The following is a 19,246-nucleotide window of genomic DNA, read 5'->3' as shown; positions in this document are numbered from 1 at the left end:
ATTTTGACGCCAGCGCAGTCTGGTGTCGATTAGAGGAAATTACCTACTATCTTCAAGTCAAGAATCTAATTGCATTCGGGAATGGGGGAACCAGGATTTAGATTCAGATGATGAATGACAGTGGCAGGATTGTGAAAAATATTTCGCACTACACTGTGCAGGAAATACTGCGCCGTCACCTCGCGCCGTCGCGAAAACACCTGAGCCATGCTGCAGAGGCAAGGACACCGGTGGCGGTCGCGCCGAGTACGTAGTTCCGCCGACCTCCGCCAGGCGGCGGTAGCGCGCTTGCTCCCACCGCAGCAGCAGCGCCGCGTCGCGGCCGCGCGCTGAACTACCAGAGTTCAAGTAGCGGTACCTACGTCACAGGGGGGCTGGCCTCTGGAGCGGGAGTTCAACCGGCGCCGTCTCACAGCTGCGGTCGGAAGTGGCCACCTACGAGGAAGTCGGAGGAAATTGGGTCTGCGGAGGACAGAGAACTCGTCGCGGCTGTAGGCGTGCGCAGATGCGTATCGTACATAAAATGTACTGCGGCGCTACACAGAATGGACTCGTCATCAGTACTACCAAGAAAGAAGTGAGTTATGTACAACGTCATGAGAACTATACTGGAGGCGTTTTGCTAAAATTATAGATCAAAGGGGAGCTCTTCTTGGAAAAAGGGAGTATTTATGACGACGTAAGTGTGAAGCGAAAGAGGAACTGCTACTCGAGGCAGGATGCAGATACGGGATGGCAAAATGCTTGTTGACAGTCGTAACGGAGCGGCGGGCTGTGGTGTGAATCACCGCACGCTTTGTTAGCTTAGGCAGCGCCCAGATGTTTAAGCGCCCTAGTTTACGAGTCGGAGCAACGACCGATAACAGCGTGAGCAAAGGGGGTCTCCCTTGACGTCATTCCGTCCAAAAAGAAACCGGGTTAGAGAGGTGAATGCACTTTGAGCACACACACGCCGTGCTTCTCATTCCTCAAAGTAACTAGCGAATAAGCTTCAGTTAAAATGTTGAGAATCATCGAAATTGAGACAAATGAGGCAGTGATGTTACATAGGCGCCATACAAAATACAGACGTCATATAACGGAAACTAATTAAAAATACTTGAGGGTAATAATTGCTCTGGTGAAAGGTGAAGAACGGACGCTTAATTCGAGTCCCATAGGAGATATAAACAAGACATCCATAGAAATGACAGTGTGCAAGACTGGGATTCGAACGCAGTATGTAGCCTTTTGCAGGAATGCTATTACCAGCTATTTTATCCAAGCACGACTCACGACCTAGCCTCGCAGATTTACTTGTGCCAATACACCCATTACAAGCATTGTCTACAAGGTAGCTGGTCCAATTCCTAGCATGGCGATAATTTTCTGTTTGCCAGGAAGCTTCATAACAGCCCATACCCTGCTGCAGGGCCAAAGATTCCTTCTGGAATACATTCATTGATATTTGTTCTAATAATGATTTCAGTGACTGAAAGACCTGCTGGACGTCTTTCAGTCGGACGCCGCTATGTTGACTTGCATTTCCCCAAACCTACCCCAGTAATTCTGCCGGGGAAAGAGGACCTACAGCTTAACGTGGAATCCGAACCACGTGCAGCGCCTGGCAAATATTTACATCAGTAACAGGTGAAACCTAGGTTAAAGAGAAGCTGAAATATTTCGTGTCCGACAGGGATTCGATCTCGGTACTTTTTCGTTTCCAGGCATTCGCTTCACCGCTGGATTACCAGACTTGACAGATTTGTATCACCTGCCATTGCCACGTTCTATATCTTCCCTGGTTCTAAAGCCACAGGCAACGAGCTTCGCGAGAAAGTAATTCCTAACATGGAATGGGCAGGAACCGTTTCTGCGGGGCGGAAAAAAAAAATTGCCGGAGAAAGAGTTGATTTTAAGAAGAATACAGTATATTGAAATTTTGCGAAGCTGAGTGGAAGACCCATGTGGATTTCAACCTGAACAAGCTGTGCACTTTTTAATCTGCTTTGCTGGGAATTTTAGCACTCGCGCAGGCTCAGGCAACAATGGTGTGCTGGATCGAAGCCGATAAGAGACCGGCAGGGTTTGCGGACGAGTTTCACAGTCAACAGCAGCGTGCGTTCCGTTTCCATTAAGAGGGAATAAGCTGCAATAGATCGGTGTTGGAGGCGGCTGGCTGTCCCGGGGGCGTGAACCCGCCTGGTTCTGTCGCAAGGCGCCGTGTCGTGTCGCAACGCAACGCTGCCGCGCTCCGCCGCACTCTTGCTCAAGTCGCACACTTTCCAATCCGATGTGACCCGCGGGGGCAACGAACTCGGGACTTTCGCGACGTAATCCGCGCCGACGTCACTGCTGCAGCGTGACTCGGCCGCCGACTCACGCACGTTGCCCCTCCCCCTACCCCCTCCACCAGCCCACTCACCCATGTGTCCCATCCCCTCCACTAACCCCCACCCCCACCCCATACACAGAATCCACGTTACGCAGCAATCGGCACAATAGTGTGTCTCATATGATCAATGCTACTTCTTCAATACACCCGCGCATTTTCTCGAAGAAAAAACTGTACACACATTTTACAATATTTATCAATGGGACGTGTCCTGAAGAATTTTTTTTCCCTGTGCCGTTTTACACGAGACTTGGGCACAAATCAGCTAGTAAGTAAGAGTCGTCTATATTGTAGCCCTTTGCAGGTTTTGCGTTAGAGTTGTGATCACTGTGGAGCAGTGGTAGGCTGTCAGGTACGACGCGCACTAAATCCATTGTTGTGTCTTCTGCCACTCCCGTAGTTGCAGTGTATTCACTTTTTGCATACAGCGGAGGAGAACACCCCTCTCCCTTAGCCTGGTTTGCTTCTAAAGAGAGAATCTCACGCCTTATATGCTACAGCGGACGCCGAAGCATGCCTTTTTTTTCCCTTTTAGCAATTGCTAATAAGAGCCACACCATTCGACGTTCGTTATATAGTACAATTAGTATTTCTGTCACTGTATGGGATTTTTTTGGCCTGGTACTATACTTCGTATGCATGTAAACATAATGGTTCTGACTCCACGTTAAACAATAGGTTCTTCGATGACCGGGTGAAATAGTTCTCAGCTCGCAGAAACCCCGTGACAGAATACCTGCAGTAGCATTATGGTTACTGAGGCACTGTCGCGTTCTCTTCTGCTGGTAACTGTCGCGCATTTTATCTTCTTAAAGTGAGACCTGACGCATTTATCATATGGTTATATACACGAACAATGGAAGCAACAGATGACACTCTAACGGACAGCCAAAATAACCAAAAACTACAGGATGTACGGAAGAGAATGTAATATTTTTGTGACGATGATAACAAAGGGAATAACAACAGAGTATTTTATACAAGAAAATAAGGAGAGTACAAGATTCACTTCTCGCCGTGAGTGTAACAAAACTGTAAGTTTCAAGAAGGCACTAAAAAAAAGTAAAATTAGGAGGAATGTGATGTCTTGTGTGTAGTCAGAACACAACAGTTGTTAGTACTTTTGAGAACCAATGTGCATCCCCATAAGCTAAAACAAAGTTCCCTGCAATAGCTGTGAAAGAATGCAAAAATGAAATAATAGTCGTAGTATTAGAAAATATTGTTTCTATGTGCTGCATCATTACACTTGAAGTAACTGACAGATTAAAATTATGTTCATAATTACGAAACGTTTAGTAAGTTCTAGGCAACATCAGCTGACGAATTACGTTCTAACTTCAACAGCACTGCTCTCGAGAATTTGACAACTGTTCGTTGATTCTGCAAATGCAGAAACAAAGAGTCTGAGTATGGAGGAAAGTGACTGACGTTTTATACAAGCATTTTTACTTTGGATACAATCACAGGACGCGTTATCAAAACGTTACGAGTTTCGGTCATAGATTGGCCATACACAGAACCCGTACATCATAGGGAGCTATTTGTAACGAAGTATTTTATACCTGTTGACACAGTGTTGATGCCGGTGATAAGTCAGTAACTATAATTCGCGATCGAAATAGTTTTTTCATTAATTCCGTGGTTAGTTTGCACCAGTATTGTTGTGTTCTCGAGAGCTCGGCATCCCGGTAGTGTTTACAAAGAGTGTGTTTGAAGTGGAGGCACTCACCATCTCTGCTCATGCCCACGGCGATGCACTTCTTGAGCCGGCAGTACTGGCAGCGGTTACGGTTGACCCTGAGGATGGAGCACTGCTGGTTCTTGGTGCAGGGCCGGTACTGAATCTTCTGCTGGATGGACCTCCGGAAGAAGCCCTGCAAGGGAGCGCGCGGTGAGACACATCGCGAGCTGCAGCCCATGGCGTCCGGCGGCAGACTGGCTGGCTGGCTGGCCGTGCGGCTGCGGCCGCCGCTGGCTGACCCGCTTCGCGGCCGTTCACCCCGCTCGCCGTGACACACTCTCGCGCCGGCGCCCAGGCCGGGCAGCGCCGCGCGGGGCGAAAGCGATAGTGTTTCGTCACGAGGCGAGCAGCGCCGCGGCACGGCGAAAGTCCCGCTTTCCCAATATCGGCCCACATCGCCGCGGGTTACCACACAGCCGCAGCCGGAGCTGGAGCCCAGCACCGTTACCAAAATGTTGCCGCAGCCAGCCAGTCGGCCGCCGTTTGTTTACCATCTTGCAAAAGCGCACAAGTTAACCAGCGCAGAGGGGATCGAAAGGGAACTAGCAGGAGAGACGGGAAGGGCTAAATAGTATGCGGTACGAGTCAGAGTTGCAAGGGAAAATTTGGGAACGAAGATCAATTGGAAGGAAAATTTGGGAACGAAGAATAATTGAATGGGAAAATTTGGGAACGAAGAGTAATTGAAAGAGAAAATTTGGGAACGAAGAGTAATTGAAAGAGAAAATTTGGGAACGAAGAGTAATTGGAAGGGAAAATTTGGGAACAAGGAGTAATTCAAAGGGAAAGTTTGGGAACAAAAGGTAATTGAAAGGGAAAATTTGGGAACAAAGAGTACCTGAAAGGGAAAATTTGGGAATCAAGAGTAATAGAAGGGGAAAATTTGGGAACTAAGAGTAATTGGAAGGGAAATTTGGAAACGAAGAGCAACCGAAAGAGAAAATTTGGGAACGAAGAGTAATTTGAAGGCGAATCGTTGATGAGTACAGCTTAATAATTGCTTCAGCTGTAGTGGCAAGCTACCTGTAGGTAGCTACGAACGAATTCGTAAGTGGTTGATTTGTAGAGAATGTAAGGACTGATTTGAATCCAGCACGAAAAGAAACAGCCAGAAGCGGAGCTAGGGAAAATAAAGGAGTTACAGAGTTGTAAACGAAAATAACTGGAAGACAAGTCGCTGATGACGGGTACCGGTTAACCATTGCATTAATTGTAGTGGAAAACTAGGTAGCTAAGAACGAACTCTTAAGTGGTTCGTTGCTATATAATATGGGCTAAGGATAGATTTGAATCTGGCGCCAAAAAGTAGCAGTAAAAATGGACGGAAGGGAAAATAAAAGAGAGTTGTAAACGAAAATTTGACGCTGAAGAATGAATGAAAGGTAAGACGTTGACGAAGAGTACTGCATTAATTGTAGGGGAAAACCAGGTAGAGAAGAACGTACTTGTGAGTGGTTCGCCGGCCGCGGTGGTCTCGCGGTTCTAGGCGCTCAGTCCGGAACCGCGCGACTGCTACGGTCGCAGGTTCGAATCCTGCCTCGGGCATGGATGTGTGTGATGTCCTTAGGTTAGTTAGGTTTAAGTAGTTCTAAGTTCTAGGGGACTGATGACCACAGATGTTAAGTCCCATAGAGCTCAGAGCCATTTTTTTGTGAGTGGTTCGCTGGAGAAGAATATGAGCTAAGGGTAGATTTGAATGCGGCAGAAGAAGAAATAACGAAAGGAAGGGAAAATAAAGGAGTGAAAGTGCTGCAAGGGAAAATTTGGTGCTTAAGTGGCTTTTCAATCTCATCAACTGAAGAGTGAATGGAAATAAAGTCGCTGATGAAGAGTATACGATGTCAACTGAAGAGTGAATGGAAATAAAGTCACTGATCAAGAGTATACGATAACAGTTGCATCAACTGCTGTCGGAAACTAGGTAGCTAAGAATGTAATAGTCAGTGGTTCTTTCGTAAAGAGTAACGTAAGAGGCTAAGGACAGAGTTGAATGAGGTAGAAAAAAAATAGCGAAAAGGGGGCCGGGGGGTGGTATAGGGAAGTCAGAATGTTGTAAGAAAAAAATTGGCTCAGCAGCACAATTTCAATCTAATCAACTGAAGACTAAATGGAAGGCAAGTCGTTGATGAAGAGTATAGGTTAACAATTACATTAACTGTACTGGAACAACAGGTAGCTAAGAACGTAATCGTTTAGTTCTTTGGTAAACAATGTGACCTAAGGATATATTTGAATCCGGCAGAAAAAGTAGCGAAGAGTGGCGAGGGATTGGAGGAGTAAAGACTAATATTTTAGCATAACGACTCAAAAAGTTGTTCATGAAATTTTGGGACTGAAGAATGTATGGAAGACTCATCGTTGATGCATAGTATTGGATAACAATTGTACTGTGGTGGAAAATTGGACAGCTAAGAATGTACAAGTTGGTGGTACCTTGGTATCAATTTGATTGCAGCAGGAAAAAGGGAAGCGAAAATTGTAATGATTCTGAGCTGACTCATTTGGCTTATCACTCCAATTGCGGTAGAAAACCAGAAAATGTTGGTTGTGAAGATGAGTGATTTATGGCTGAGTCATATTGACTCAGACTGAGTTTAATTGGGACGGGACAAAATGGAGCGAAAAATGAAATGAGATGAGTTTATCGATGATGAATATCACTAATCTGACTCTGGTAGAAAACATGGTGGCGAAGAATATAGCAGTAATAAGACTGTTATTAAGCAATGTCGAGGAAGAAGTAGTTCTATTGTTCAGCACAGACTGTAAAGATGAATGAATCATTGGTGCAGAATATGAGCTCAGAATCGATTTGGTTGTGGTAGAGAAAATGTTGTGATGGGGAACATGGACGAAGAGCTCCTTATATTGTGATAGAATTTTACGTATTGAATTTATGGCAATTTCTGTTTTATTTGTCAGGCAGTACGGTCTACTAAGAACATATCTGACTATACGAGACGATTGGGAAGTGAAGAAAGCAGAGGCGACAGGTGTTCTGGTAAGTAATAAGACGGAGAAATAAGAAGCGAAGTCCACAGGGATGAAGTGCTGCTGGTGAAAATTATAACTAAGAATCTGTTTGAGTGCGATGTAAAACAACGTAACACAAAAACAAAAGCAGCCCGCCAGAATGGATGTGATATTTCAGCAATCACCATTGCAGTACACATCCTTACCGGCGTACATAATTTCTGGAAAAACATAACAAGCACACCGCTGCCGCATGGAAAGTGAGGGTAGACCAGAGGCTGGAACTAGTTGTGAGACGAAAGTGGATTCTGAGGAAAACTTTAGTAGCGAAAAGAGTAGATAAGTTACGTATATGGTTTAAATGGTAGACAGAGTGCGAATAAAAATTATTGTCTCTTCCGTCGACTCATTTACCGAAAGAAATGATAAAATGGATCCATTTAAAAATCTCAAAAGGGTTCTGTGACAAATGTTTTGATATCCAGAACAGCTACAGTTTTTGTTTGTTTCGGCGCCTTACTTCATCCGTAGACCTCTAATTTTGTTTCAAAATACTCGATTAGCTACAACACGGTGAAAAAATTTTATTATCTCTTTTAAGATTTGCCTACATCACTCAAATACCTCTTCGCACAAGGGCTAAACATTAAACTAGTAATGCAAACGGCCTAAATGGTACGACATATTGTCGTGACCACCAAAAACGCAAAAGTAAAGTAAGATTAGAAGAAGAGAAATGTATTTAAAACTAAGAAAGTGTGTCTTCTATGATCCCACACAGTGCGTCGAAGAATTCACCCCATTGTGTAATGACAGCGCATACAATATCATAATGTAAACGCTTCAAATGCAAGATCAGTTATCCTTGTGTACATCTCGTAGAATTGGTAGAGCAACTAATCATTCTCAGAAATTAGTATCCTATCAACAAAATGCTGCCACAAAAATATAAATACGCAACCGCATCGTTCCTACGTCAGTACCGTAGAAGAAAAGCCAGCGACTCAAACACAATGACGCTACGGTAAAAATGGTCAAATTTCCGTACAAAGCCTCACGAAGTCAACAAATTACAAATCACATTTAGTGTGCGGTCATCATCTCAGACGATACGATGAAAGGTCACGGAGGCAGATATAAGAAATGGGGAAAAGGGAAGGACGAAGTTAGTATGCTCGCCCCTCGGCGTCCCGGCGTGCAGTACCGTTATGCGCGAGATGCAGAAGTCCAAATACTGCACGCAGGGTTCATCGACCCGTGCCGGAAGCAGGGCTAGTCCCGAGTTATCTAATCGGGCGTCGACCCCGCGCTGGCCTACCACAACACGGCACGCGCATGCGCGCTAGCCGCCCGGGCCGCTCACTGGGTCACGCATGCGCCGTGCGTCTAGCGGGAAAAAAAACGACAGGCGTGCAGTACCGGGCACTGCACCCAGCTAAGCCACTGGCAGCTCACTTGGGTTGCGCACGGTGCATTGTATTAAACGAGGCGGAGAGAAACTGCTTACTGCAACGCATTTTCAGGCAAAATGTTAACCGTAACAGTACCACAACTTCCATTTCAATAAATTACTAACATTCTTACTTAACGCCCTCCATTTTCGTTAATTAATTTCATTTTTCTTTGTATCTCATCATTTTTACTTTGATTTTTCAACACTGTAAAATATTCGACTTGTTTTTTAAAATATTACGCAATATGTCTCTGAATGGGAAATAAACGATATGAAATCCGCACTTGGCGAATGAACTGAGAGTTCACTTAAGCGTGCCATCCTCGTGACACGTTATGAAATGTGACAACTTTCCAGCTAAAACGTGGTTAGTGTTTGGGAAGAGCAGCTACACAGCACACGCTGTTAATATGACGTCATCTGCATGTAAATCTGAAAGATCAGTAAGTTTAAATAGATAATGATTTGACATTACACTACACAGCTAAAAAATGATCCAAACAAAAATAAAAAACATTTGCCGTTAGGAAAATTCATGAAGCTTCCGTTGCGTGGGCTCAGAGACCTCTTCGTGACTAGCCGGCCGAAGTGGCCGTGCGGTTAAAGGCGCTGCAGTCTGGAACCACAAGACCGCTACGGTCGCAGGTTCGAATCCTGCCTCGGGCATGGATGTTTGTGATGTCCTTAGGTTAGTTAGGTTTAGCTAGTTCTAAGTTCTAGGGGACTAATGACCTCAGCAGTTGAGGCCCATAGTACTCAGAGCCATTTGACCCATTTTTCTTCGTGACTGGGTAAAAAGGAAAACAAAAATGAGGAATTAAGTACTGCTTTCTGAGCACAGGCAACTGGTTCGGTACAGAAAGGAAACCAGGACGAATTTTATCGGGGAGAAAAAGCATTAACCTCATTTACAATTCCTTAAATAACTCCATGCCGCCTCCACTATTGGATTTTAGTCCAGAAATGTCTCTGAGCACTATGGGACTTAACTTCTGAGGTCATCAGTCCCCTAGAACTTAGAACTACTTAAACCTATCTAACCTAAGGACAACACACACATCCATGCCCGAGGCAAGATTCGAACCTGCGACCGTAGCGGTCGCGCAGCCCCACACTGTAGCGCCTAGAACCGCTCGGCCACCCCGGCCGGCTGTACAATAGTGCTTAAGTAAATCCAATAGTAGTAGGCTGCAGTTGTGGACGCGACATTAAAGAAAATTATCCCTCAGAATTACTGTCGAAGGTAGTTCCTAACTTTCTGTTAGGGTAGGCGCGTAACACGCAAACATCTTCTACTCAGTAGAATATCCTCTCTGAACAAGGGATCTACGGTATACACACAAATGTCTCCTTAAAGGCTTATTTTGTAGATAAACATCATATTGTGAATTTGGATAATTTTACTACGGGCGGTACCAACCAAGGAAGCAGATCGATATGTCGTACGATTTTAGTGTTGGTAATGTCACAGTATCACTTGCAGTTCTCAATTCACCTGTTCTCTTTTAAATGAGTTCATCTCCAGCCATCTATTGTTATTGTGTGTGAAATCTTATGGGATTTAACTGCTAAGGTCATCAGTTCCTATGCTTATACACTACTTATCCTAAATCATACTAAGGACTAACACACACACCCATGCCCGAGGGAGGACTCGAACCTCCACCATCTATTCCCTTTTAAAGAGTTCACCAATGATTTGTTCACCAACGATTTATCGACCCGTACGAGTGCATAGTTTATGTTTGTGTGTGTGATGGATAATTATTCTCGCTGTTGATGAAACATTTAATAGGGGTGAAATCGTCGCTGCGGAAACGGCTTCGATTTCGAGCACACGAGCCTGGCGGTTTCTCCCGAGCACGGCCGCGCCGCCGAGGAAGGAGATATCCTTTCTCTGGCGAAAAATTCGGCGAGCGAGAGCAGCGAGCAGCGAGCAGCGAGTCGCGCTCGCGGCGGGCAGGTGAACGACCGCGGCGCCGCGAGAAGGTCACTCGCGGACGTCGACCCCGGCGCCGCGCTCGGCGGCGCTCGGCCCGCTCCGGCCGCCTTCGGCTCCGCTCGGCGCACTTTTGTTTTCGCCCCGCCCCTCCCGCTGGCCTCATTCGCTAACAAGGACACAGTTACGTCAGCACGGCACGGCACTCGTTCCCATTCGGCAGCCAGGAGTCACTGACACTTTGGGGAGAGCCCTCCACCCCGATACACCCACTCCGGCTGCGATTTCCAAACGGGGGCGCCGTCTAACGGGTACCAGAATACTCTCTGCAAACAGACAGACAGACAGAGGCTGCCTCTTCTGTTTCGCTCATTCCGCGGAGACCTCATCTGCGCTCTCCTGTGTGCTACAATGTCGCTCGGGGAAAAGTGCAATGAACTCTGGCAACCGCAGGAAACGTATCGCCCTTCCCTTTCATTAGCTAATGGCGCTTACTTTGCTACGAACTTTTTTTTCCGTTTGCAGACTCGTTTACGTTAATTTTGACGTCTATGGGACAGATATTTATTCCGCGTGACTACACAAGGTGTATCATAAATAACAGAGTAAACGCATACAGTTGCAAGTACACGGCACTGGGCGCAAAAATGTCTCAATAAACAAGAGCTCTAAAACGCATACCTTAAAAGCTGGGAGCTTCCTCACGTTCAGTACTGTGAAACAAAACGCTTCTACTGCAAGCTCTCTGCTTTGAGAGGTGGTAGTATCTACCAAAACAAGAAAGTAATGTCCAGTAAACATGGGATCTAAAGTGTATACCTTAGGAGCTGTGACCAATTCTTTATCTCCGCTACTGTGAAACATCTCTTCTGCTTAACAAGTACTCTTGTAACTCTTAAGACATGTACATTAGGGCCCTTGTTTGCTCGACGCTTTTTTTTCTTGTTTTCATCCAGTTTACCTGCTTCCAAAATATAGAAACCAAAGAGCTTGCAGTAGAAGAGATTTGTTTCGCAGTATCTAAAATGAAGAAGTGCTTGTAGCTCGTAAGGTATGCGTTTTACAGGGCATGTTTACTGAGACTTTTTTTGCTTCTAGTGTCGTATACTTTAAAATGCATGCGTTTCAAATGGTTCAAATGGCTCTGAGCACTATGCGACTAAACTTCTGAGGTCATCAGTCGCCTAGAACTTAGAACTAATTAAACCTAACTAACCTAAGGACAGCGCACACATCCATGTCCGAGGCAGGATTCGAACCTGCGACCGTAGCGGTCGCTCGGTTCCGGATTGTAGCGACTAGAGCCACCCCGGCCGGCTGCATACGTTACGCCACTAATTATGATATATACTGTATACAACATCTAGCTGTTGAAGTAAGCAACTTAAGTGACTTTTAATCGATCTCACTCATTCTGAGGATATTTTACCCTTGTTAATGGTGGTTGAGCTCTATGGCTGTGTATTACATTACTTGGGAATAGAGCAACCAGTCGCTTTATACAGCTTTATTTATGTCAAGACGACTTTTGGGGCTTCATCTTGTATTGGCGTGTTTCACTTAAACACAATGCCGAGAAAATGTTGTTTTGGCGAAGACACAAAAATAATACGCCTGCCGAAGAAATTCCGAAAAGAGGCATGACGTGCATATAGCTGTAAGAGAAAAACCTGGTTGCTGCATTTTTCAGGTAAGATACGTTTATATTCTTAACTTCAATGAACACAGAAAAAAAATATCTATCAATTTCGACATAAGTTGTGAGTAGATATGTTCACCAGTCGGAGTTACCTATTGTGATACTGCATTTGACTCGCTGGATGTGAATAATAATAGAGTAGAAAGATATCGACGGTGTGGTTGAAACACGGTTTCGTCCCGCGCCTGAAATTACGCCCCCCCCCCCCCCCCCCCCCCCGCAGAAACGGGCGAGCGGGGGCCTGCAGGATGAGGGAATTGCGATTTAAAGAGGCGGCTGCGAGAGTAGCGGGTGCATTGCCCCGTGGCCCGGCCTTACAACACCGGGGCTGTTACGACACAGCACGGCCGCGGGCCGGGGGAAACTGAACTGACACACATTTCGCCGCTTTCTTTTTGCTGCACTTTCGCGCCAGCCGCCGTGTAATTTTTATGGCGCCAGCGTAACAGTCCACTGCTCATTGACCGCCTGCTCTGCGCAGCAACAGCCGAGCCTAATCGGCTATTTGCTCCCCTTGTTCTTTCAGGTACACCCTCGTTTGCCTCGACTTGCCATGTTACACGAAAACAGCCATGGGTAGCACTACTTCTGAACAAGACTTTTGCTACATCAGTACTCGATTCATGTTTATCAGAGACTTATTTAGCCGAAACACGAACTGTACAAGATTTTTTGCCTTGGTGCATTCTCTGTAGGGGCCACACAGAACGTAAGTAGGTAGTACTAAAATTCTGATCATTTACACGAAACAGCAAAAACAGGTAAGCATTCAAAAACGAAGATACGTTTAGCCCCAAATCGTTCAGAAAGTGGTCACTACAGTATTAATAATAAGAGTTTCGTGATTACATTCTTCTGTTGCTATAATGTAATTCGTTCCCTTTAACAAAAAGGACCTTTCTAAGTATTACCATATTCACTTGATACTTTTTAGTACTGTTTAATGTAACAACAAAAGGTGGTAAAATAAAGGAACGGGGAAATAATGAAGATATGGCTACTTTCAGAATAGTCTTGTCGATAACTCTGTGAAGTTGTTAAATAACTGTAAACAGAAAGGGATGCCGAAATTCACAGTCAGGGTGGAGGTGAAGGCTCAAGGAACCACACAAATAATATATAAAATCGAAAACATGTGAAGTCAGCAGTGAAGCTTTCGAAGACAACCCCCTCCCCGAGAGGGAGGGGGCTTTGGGTCCAAAAGCTGCATACTGCATCCTTGATAACCATTTCGTGTGTTCGACTGCCGCATTACCACTGTCAAGTACCAGCGGCTTGTGAAGAGAGAAAAATATGTAAAATCCGTACTGCAAGATGATTATGTCGGAAAATCTAGTACTGCAAAGAAAAGGACGGGAAGATTACGGTCTAATGCAGTCTCGACGAAAAAGGGGCGAAGTGCCAGTCGTACAGAAAGTACCCCCCACCAGGTAGCTGCCAGAGTGTAGATGTAGATAATATTAGCGACAGCCACAAACTTGGATTGTGGAAGGAAGTCTGCTGTGTCTAATCGGATCATCCCATATTTGTCTCGGGTGATTTTTGAAAACCACGATAAATCTAAATCAGGATGGGTTGGATGGGACTTTGATCCTGGGGCACCCCGAATGCGAATACAGTCGATTAAGAACAGCGCCACTTCGCTCGGTTGTAGCCTCATGAATAGCCATAATACTTAACTCGCTGTAAGGATCAATCTACAGATTTTACCGGAAATATTGAGAAAATTAATATCTATTGCTGTGTTAGAGAAAACATAAAGAGCGAAATGTGTTGTACCTGGATAAGGCACTAATAACTGCAGGTACAAGTGGATCGAACGAGTGGATGATGTCAAAATATTAAAGACCCTGCTGAAATATACAGAAAACATAGATAAGGAAGCATGGACAACAACAACTGTGGATGATTGTGACAAAAAGAGAAACAGAAATTCAATCTAATAATCTAAAATAGCTTCATTTGCAACGTAAACAACGACAATTTTTCTCTCCCAGGCTCATTACCCTCCATATCTTTCGTGTGTGGGTGTGAAATGGGTTCAAGAGACGTGCGAAATTCGTGCCACGGGCTGTAACAAAGTAAGTACATTTATCTCGGAACAGCTTGTAGTGAGTAGTCGTTATTACGTTCCTACACTCCTCGTATCGGTGATGGTTAAGATAAACTTGGCGACTGACATGCCTTTAATTGTGTAATTCAGTAGCCACGATTGCGTGTTTTGACAAGTGCTTCGGCTCTAACTCAAGTAAGTTATGTGCATTTTGATTCAGGGCAAGCAACTGAATGGCCTAACGATGATGGCATCATCTTAGGTAAAACAGTTCCCCATTCGGGTCTCCGGACGGAGGCGGCTCAGAGTGAAGTCATCACGCGAGAGTGTGGAGATCTGCATTAACGCAGAGTCTGCATGGAAGACCACAACAACAACATCGTACAACCACACAGGGGAACTGTGCTTAAACGAAAGGACACTGAAGATATGGTTTAATCCAGCCAGTGTGTCAGTGTATGGTCATGCAGAAATTGAGTAAGCACGGGGTGTAGTGTGCGAGATGATGAGGAAACCAGGGCGGTGAGGGAGAGTCGCCGTGTTGTGGGCCCGCGGCCGGCAGGCAGTCGTCCCGTAAGACGACGCGAGGCCACGGAATGCTAAGCTGCCAGCGCCGCCGCCGGGGCAACGACCCGTCCGCAAGTAGGCCAGCGGCGCGGCGAGCTCGCGCGAATGATTGCCGGCGTTGGCGCGCGCTATATATACCGTGATAACGGGCGCGCGCGCGTGCGCGTGCGCGGGTCCACCTCATCTCACCTCAACCTCAACCTCAACCTCATCCTCATCCTCTGCCCTCCCCGCCGACACTTCCTTTAGGCGGCCGTTCACACCAACGAGAGCGTGCTCCAAATCGATACGCCCGTCGCGGACAAAAGCGAAATGGGGCCGCAGATTAACCGCGAACTGACTGCTGACTCACGCCCAGGCTTAGCGGCAATGGCTCACACGCGCGATAAGTGCTGCGGCGCAAACTTCCGCCTCCTAAACGCTCCACAGGTACGCAACAGCCACTACGAGACGTATCAGTAAACGGGTTTTTTCAGTGATGAGGAAAGAAACCAAAGAGGGCGATATACAATGGCAAATGAATCAATCTGAGATACGAAACCCTCAACCCAAAACGACTGCTTCCAAAGCTACGATGCCAAACATGTGTTGTGGAACAAGATAGTTTTATTTATTCCCTTCTATTTGGCTAACTAGACGCTGCGTGCCTCTTTTTTCCTCCCATATTTTTTTTCATCTTTTCGTAGTATCTCTTTTGTCCATTGTCATATCACTCCACACTTGTTACTCTAAACTTGATATTCTAAATTTGGTTCAAATGGTTCAAATGGCTTTGAGCAGTATGCGACTTAACTTCTGAGGTCATCAGTCGCCTAGAACGTAGAACTAATTAAACCTAACTAACCTAAGGACATCACACACATCCATGCCCGAGGCAGGGTTCGAACCTGCGACCGTAGCTCTAAATTTAACACCCTGTTCCTCAAAAGACCTTTTTCTGCTGCCACTTGTGCTTTTATGTTGTGTATTTTTAAATATTTTTAACATCTCGGGTCCAGCTTTTCGTTAATTTCTTTTCCCAGATACACTTGTGTAAATGTTTTGTTAGCTTTTCGTCATTCATCTCGTATAAATATCAATAAAATATTACTCATATTTTAGTCATTATGTTTGTTCTTTTTGGCTGTATTTCGCCATTGCCTTTCCACTTCCATGCTTCTGAGGTTGTTAATGGACCCAAATTTTTTCCATCGTTTTTCTCTGTAATATTTCTAGTTTGTCTATGTTATAATTCAGTGCAAAACATTCATTTGCGTTGAGAAGTTCTGATTTCAGTTTTATTTATTTATACACTTTTTTGGACAGCATGCTCCATTTAATGTCGTGAAAACTATTCCATTCCGCATATCGCGTATTTTAGGTACGAATATGGTCTACTCCTGCCGAACCCAGTTATATAAATAAAATAGGAGATCTAGACTGTTTTGGATGGAAAATGATGATAATAGACACTGTTTTTCCTAGAGCGCCATAGTGGTTTCTTTAAAAGCATTTATCATAGTGTAAATTGATTTTTTAGCAGGACTCTGGGATATACAGATCCGGTGAACTTTTAGGCATACATCACAAGAGGTGGAGGCAGGAAACTAGAAATATACGCTGCAGATAGTGTGACGTATGCACTGACGTCGTCAATCCTGATGTAGAGGACTGCAGCCCCTTTTCACAAACTGAAATGTGATTTCTATTATCCCTAGTGAAGTGGCATTTTTCTCGGGACACTCGACTCCATATACGGATATGCAAGAGGGTATTGTTGAAAAGCTAAATACCCATATAGTAGGCACACGATGCACAATATGTGTCCGAGAATGTACCGACGTTTAAGTGAAATAAGAACAGTGGTGTTACAGCATAATGAACGAGGAGGTCAACGAACAATACGAACTCCCGAAATGCTCGGGTTATGAAGATCCCATATCAACACTGGAGCAATGTCACGTGATGTGGCGTACAACACTGTATGGGAAGTAACACAAAAGCAGCAGCTACGCCACTACCATTCATAGAAAACACAAGCTTCTGCTCTTGCCGGCTTCTCACCTAGGCATCACGTTTAGCCAACGCTGAGAGTCGATCCTCAATTTTTTCGGCCGAGGCGGAATGGCTCGTAGTTGCAATGGTCGTTAGGGCCTCCACTGTAATTAAAAAGTCGATCTGCATGCTGTTCTGAAATTTATTTCCTTACTTTGCGAAGAGTGTGTGGCATAGATGTTGAGAGTCAGCGCGAGCGAAGAAAGTACGAAGCGCCATTCGGCAATCTCGCCTGAGTAGCGCGCAACCCGCGTTACGCTGCTGCTTCGCCAGGTTGCATCACTCCGAGGAGGTGACGCGGTAATTAGCTGCGGATCAAAATTCCCTAAACTTAGAGCTACGAATGAGAAGCGAGGAATATGTGTGCTGTAATTACAGCGATGTGGTGATATATTTACGTTTCTAAATTAGTGATTCGTCACTGTCTAAAAACACCGTTATACTAACTGTCTGACTACTCTTCTGATTTTTTTCAGTTTTGAAATTTCTTGCTTACACCCCTGTGTACGTTGACGACACTGGTAGCATGGCAGTGAAGGTCAGAGTTTCTTTTGATTGAGACCTTCTGTTGTTAAATTCTGTAGATTATAATATACTGAAAATTTCCTAATCTATTCCTAATCGAAATTTATGGTTTAAGCAATCATGCGTACAGTACGTTGTTGCCTCAACCGCCCTTACAATAGCAATGACAAACTGAAACTAAGAATTCTGTTTTCTTCCCAGACACGTATAGCGTTCTTTGACTTAAGTAATTGGCACAGATTTGTGCTCGAGTTTCCCGAAAAACGACTTGCTTCACCAAGTCTGTCCTGTTTTTTGAACCCTTCCCTATGCTGTTGGCTGAAAATCTCGAGCTAATATCTAAACTCTAACTACTGTCGTTAACCAAAGCAAGAACATTGTTTTGATTACGTCCTTTCTCCCAATTCTGAATCAAGCAAGTGTTCACAGCGAGGTTACTGAAATTTTTATTACTTGTTTTCATGTAAGGCATACTGAAAATCTAGCAGTAAATTAATAGCAATGTAGACATTTTAGCAAGTAACTGGCACTGACAGCAAATCATTCACTACCATCAGTTCTCAGTTAATTTAACTGCAAATATTTCTCTAAATTCAAGAGTAATGTGAACGTGTACACTATCTATACGCCGCGTTTAAAGTGGGCAATTATTTTCATATCTTTACATGCAATGATTTCATTCGATTTATGGCATCTATCTTTCTGAAGAATTTGTCTTCAAAATAACACTGCAAGACACAATGTGAAACTAATGTAACATTAAAAAGCACGATGACGAAAATACCCCCTTGAAAGGGCTTAGCGTCTATCTGAAAGGCTAAAAGAATCGGGAGAGTGAATGGCACGATGGAAATGTTTACCGCCAGCATTCATGCGCAAGGTGGAGATAATGACGCTATTAATGTGTAGGAACCGCCTTTGCGCGTGTTGTATAAAGAATGTACCTCTGAAACGGCGTCGACGTAAGCTACTCTGCTCTGCTCAGCGAAGTCACGTTCTGGGCACGCAGCTGGCTTTATATTCGAGCAGTGAAACTGCCAACAGAACTTTGCTTTTTAGTGTTCGCTTCGTGTAGTTTGGCTGTAATGTTCAAAGTGTGTTCTCCCCTTCCCCACCATCTCTACAGAGTCATCACAAGGCCAGAGTGAGTAATATTGCTCCAGAGTATTAACATGGTGCGTCGAGATGAGTGCATCTCTCGGTCAACTATGAGGATGAGCTGAATATTTTACGACCGGACGTGAGGCTGCTGTGAGCGTCCGCGTGGGGACGTCATCTGGTATCTCGTACCGGAGCGGAGGTGGGAGGCGGTGTGAACAACCGTACGTCACCGCAGCGCATTCCGCGCTGAGCAGCAGCCGTGTGGGTGGGTCAGTGACCCCGGCAGATACCGGGCTGTGGGTCACCTTGCCTCTGGGCCGACGTCTGATAGGCGCGCGGGCAGATGGACGGGCGCAGGGGAGGGGAGGGGTGGGGGCTGAGCGCCGGGTGGAGGGGGCGCCGTGGCGCGGGGTGCATGACCGGCGCAAGGCCGCGGGAGCATCGGCCCGGAAGCCTACCTCCCCCCACCCCCCTCCTCCTCTGGCCCTGGCGCTCTGCGCATGCTCACCACATGAGTAAACACCGCGGAGCCCGCCTACTTGCACGGGACAGCCTCAAGTGGGCTGGCGAGCACGATTCTGCGCTGTTCCCAACCCAAAGACGTGCAACAAGTGCAAATGGCTTATCACCTGTTCGCTATCTGCCTCCCAGCGCTGAGATATGCCGAAAGATTTACTGTGGATCGTTCAGACGGTTGAAGCTCGCTCATTTCGAGAAGAAGCTTACTGATACGGATCTCGGCAGAGAAATCCTTTCGAAGTTCACTATCCTAGCAAAAAGTTTG

At 45.4% G+C, this 19,246-nt stretch overlaps 1 protein-coding gene across 4 annotated transcripts in view; it reads right to left on the bottom strand.

Moving 5' to 3' along the window:
- The window catches only part of LOC124605112 (ecdysone-inducible protein E75), a 469,227-nt gene that overhangs the window by 16,635 nt on the left and 433,346 nt on the right, over positions 1-19,246 (bottom strand). For all 4 annotated transcript variants that reach the window (XM_047136567.1, XM_047136570.1, XM_047136569.1 and 1 more), the window contains exon 3: positions 4,107-4,251. In XM_047136567.1, coding sequence (XP_046992523.1) covers positions 4,107-4,251 — 145 coding nt within the window. The remainder of the gene's footprint in view (positions 1-4,106; positions 4,252-19,246) is intronic.

The sequence above is a fragment of the Schistocerca americana genome, chromosome 3, assembly GCF_021461395.2.
Source record: "Schistocerca americana isolate TAMUIC-IGC-003095 chromosome 3, iqSchAmer2.1, whole genome shotgun sequence".
Lineage (NCBI taxonomy): Eukaryota > Metazoa > Arthropoda > Insecta > Orthoptera > Acrididae > Schistocerca > Schistocerca americana.
This window is presented reverse-complemented; position numbering and strand designations above follow the sequence as displayed.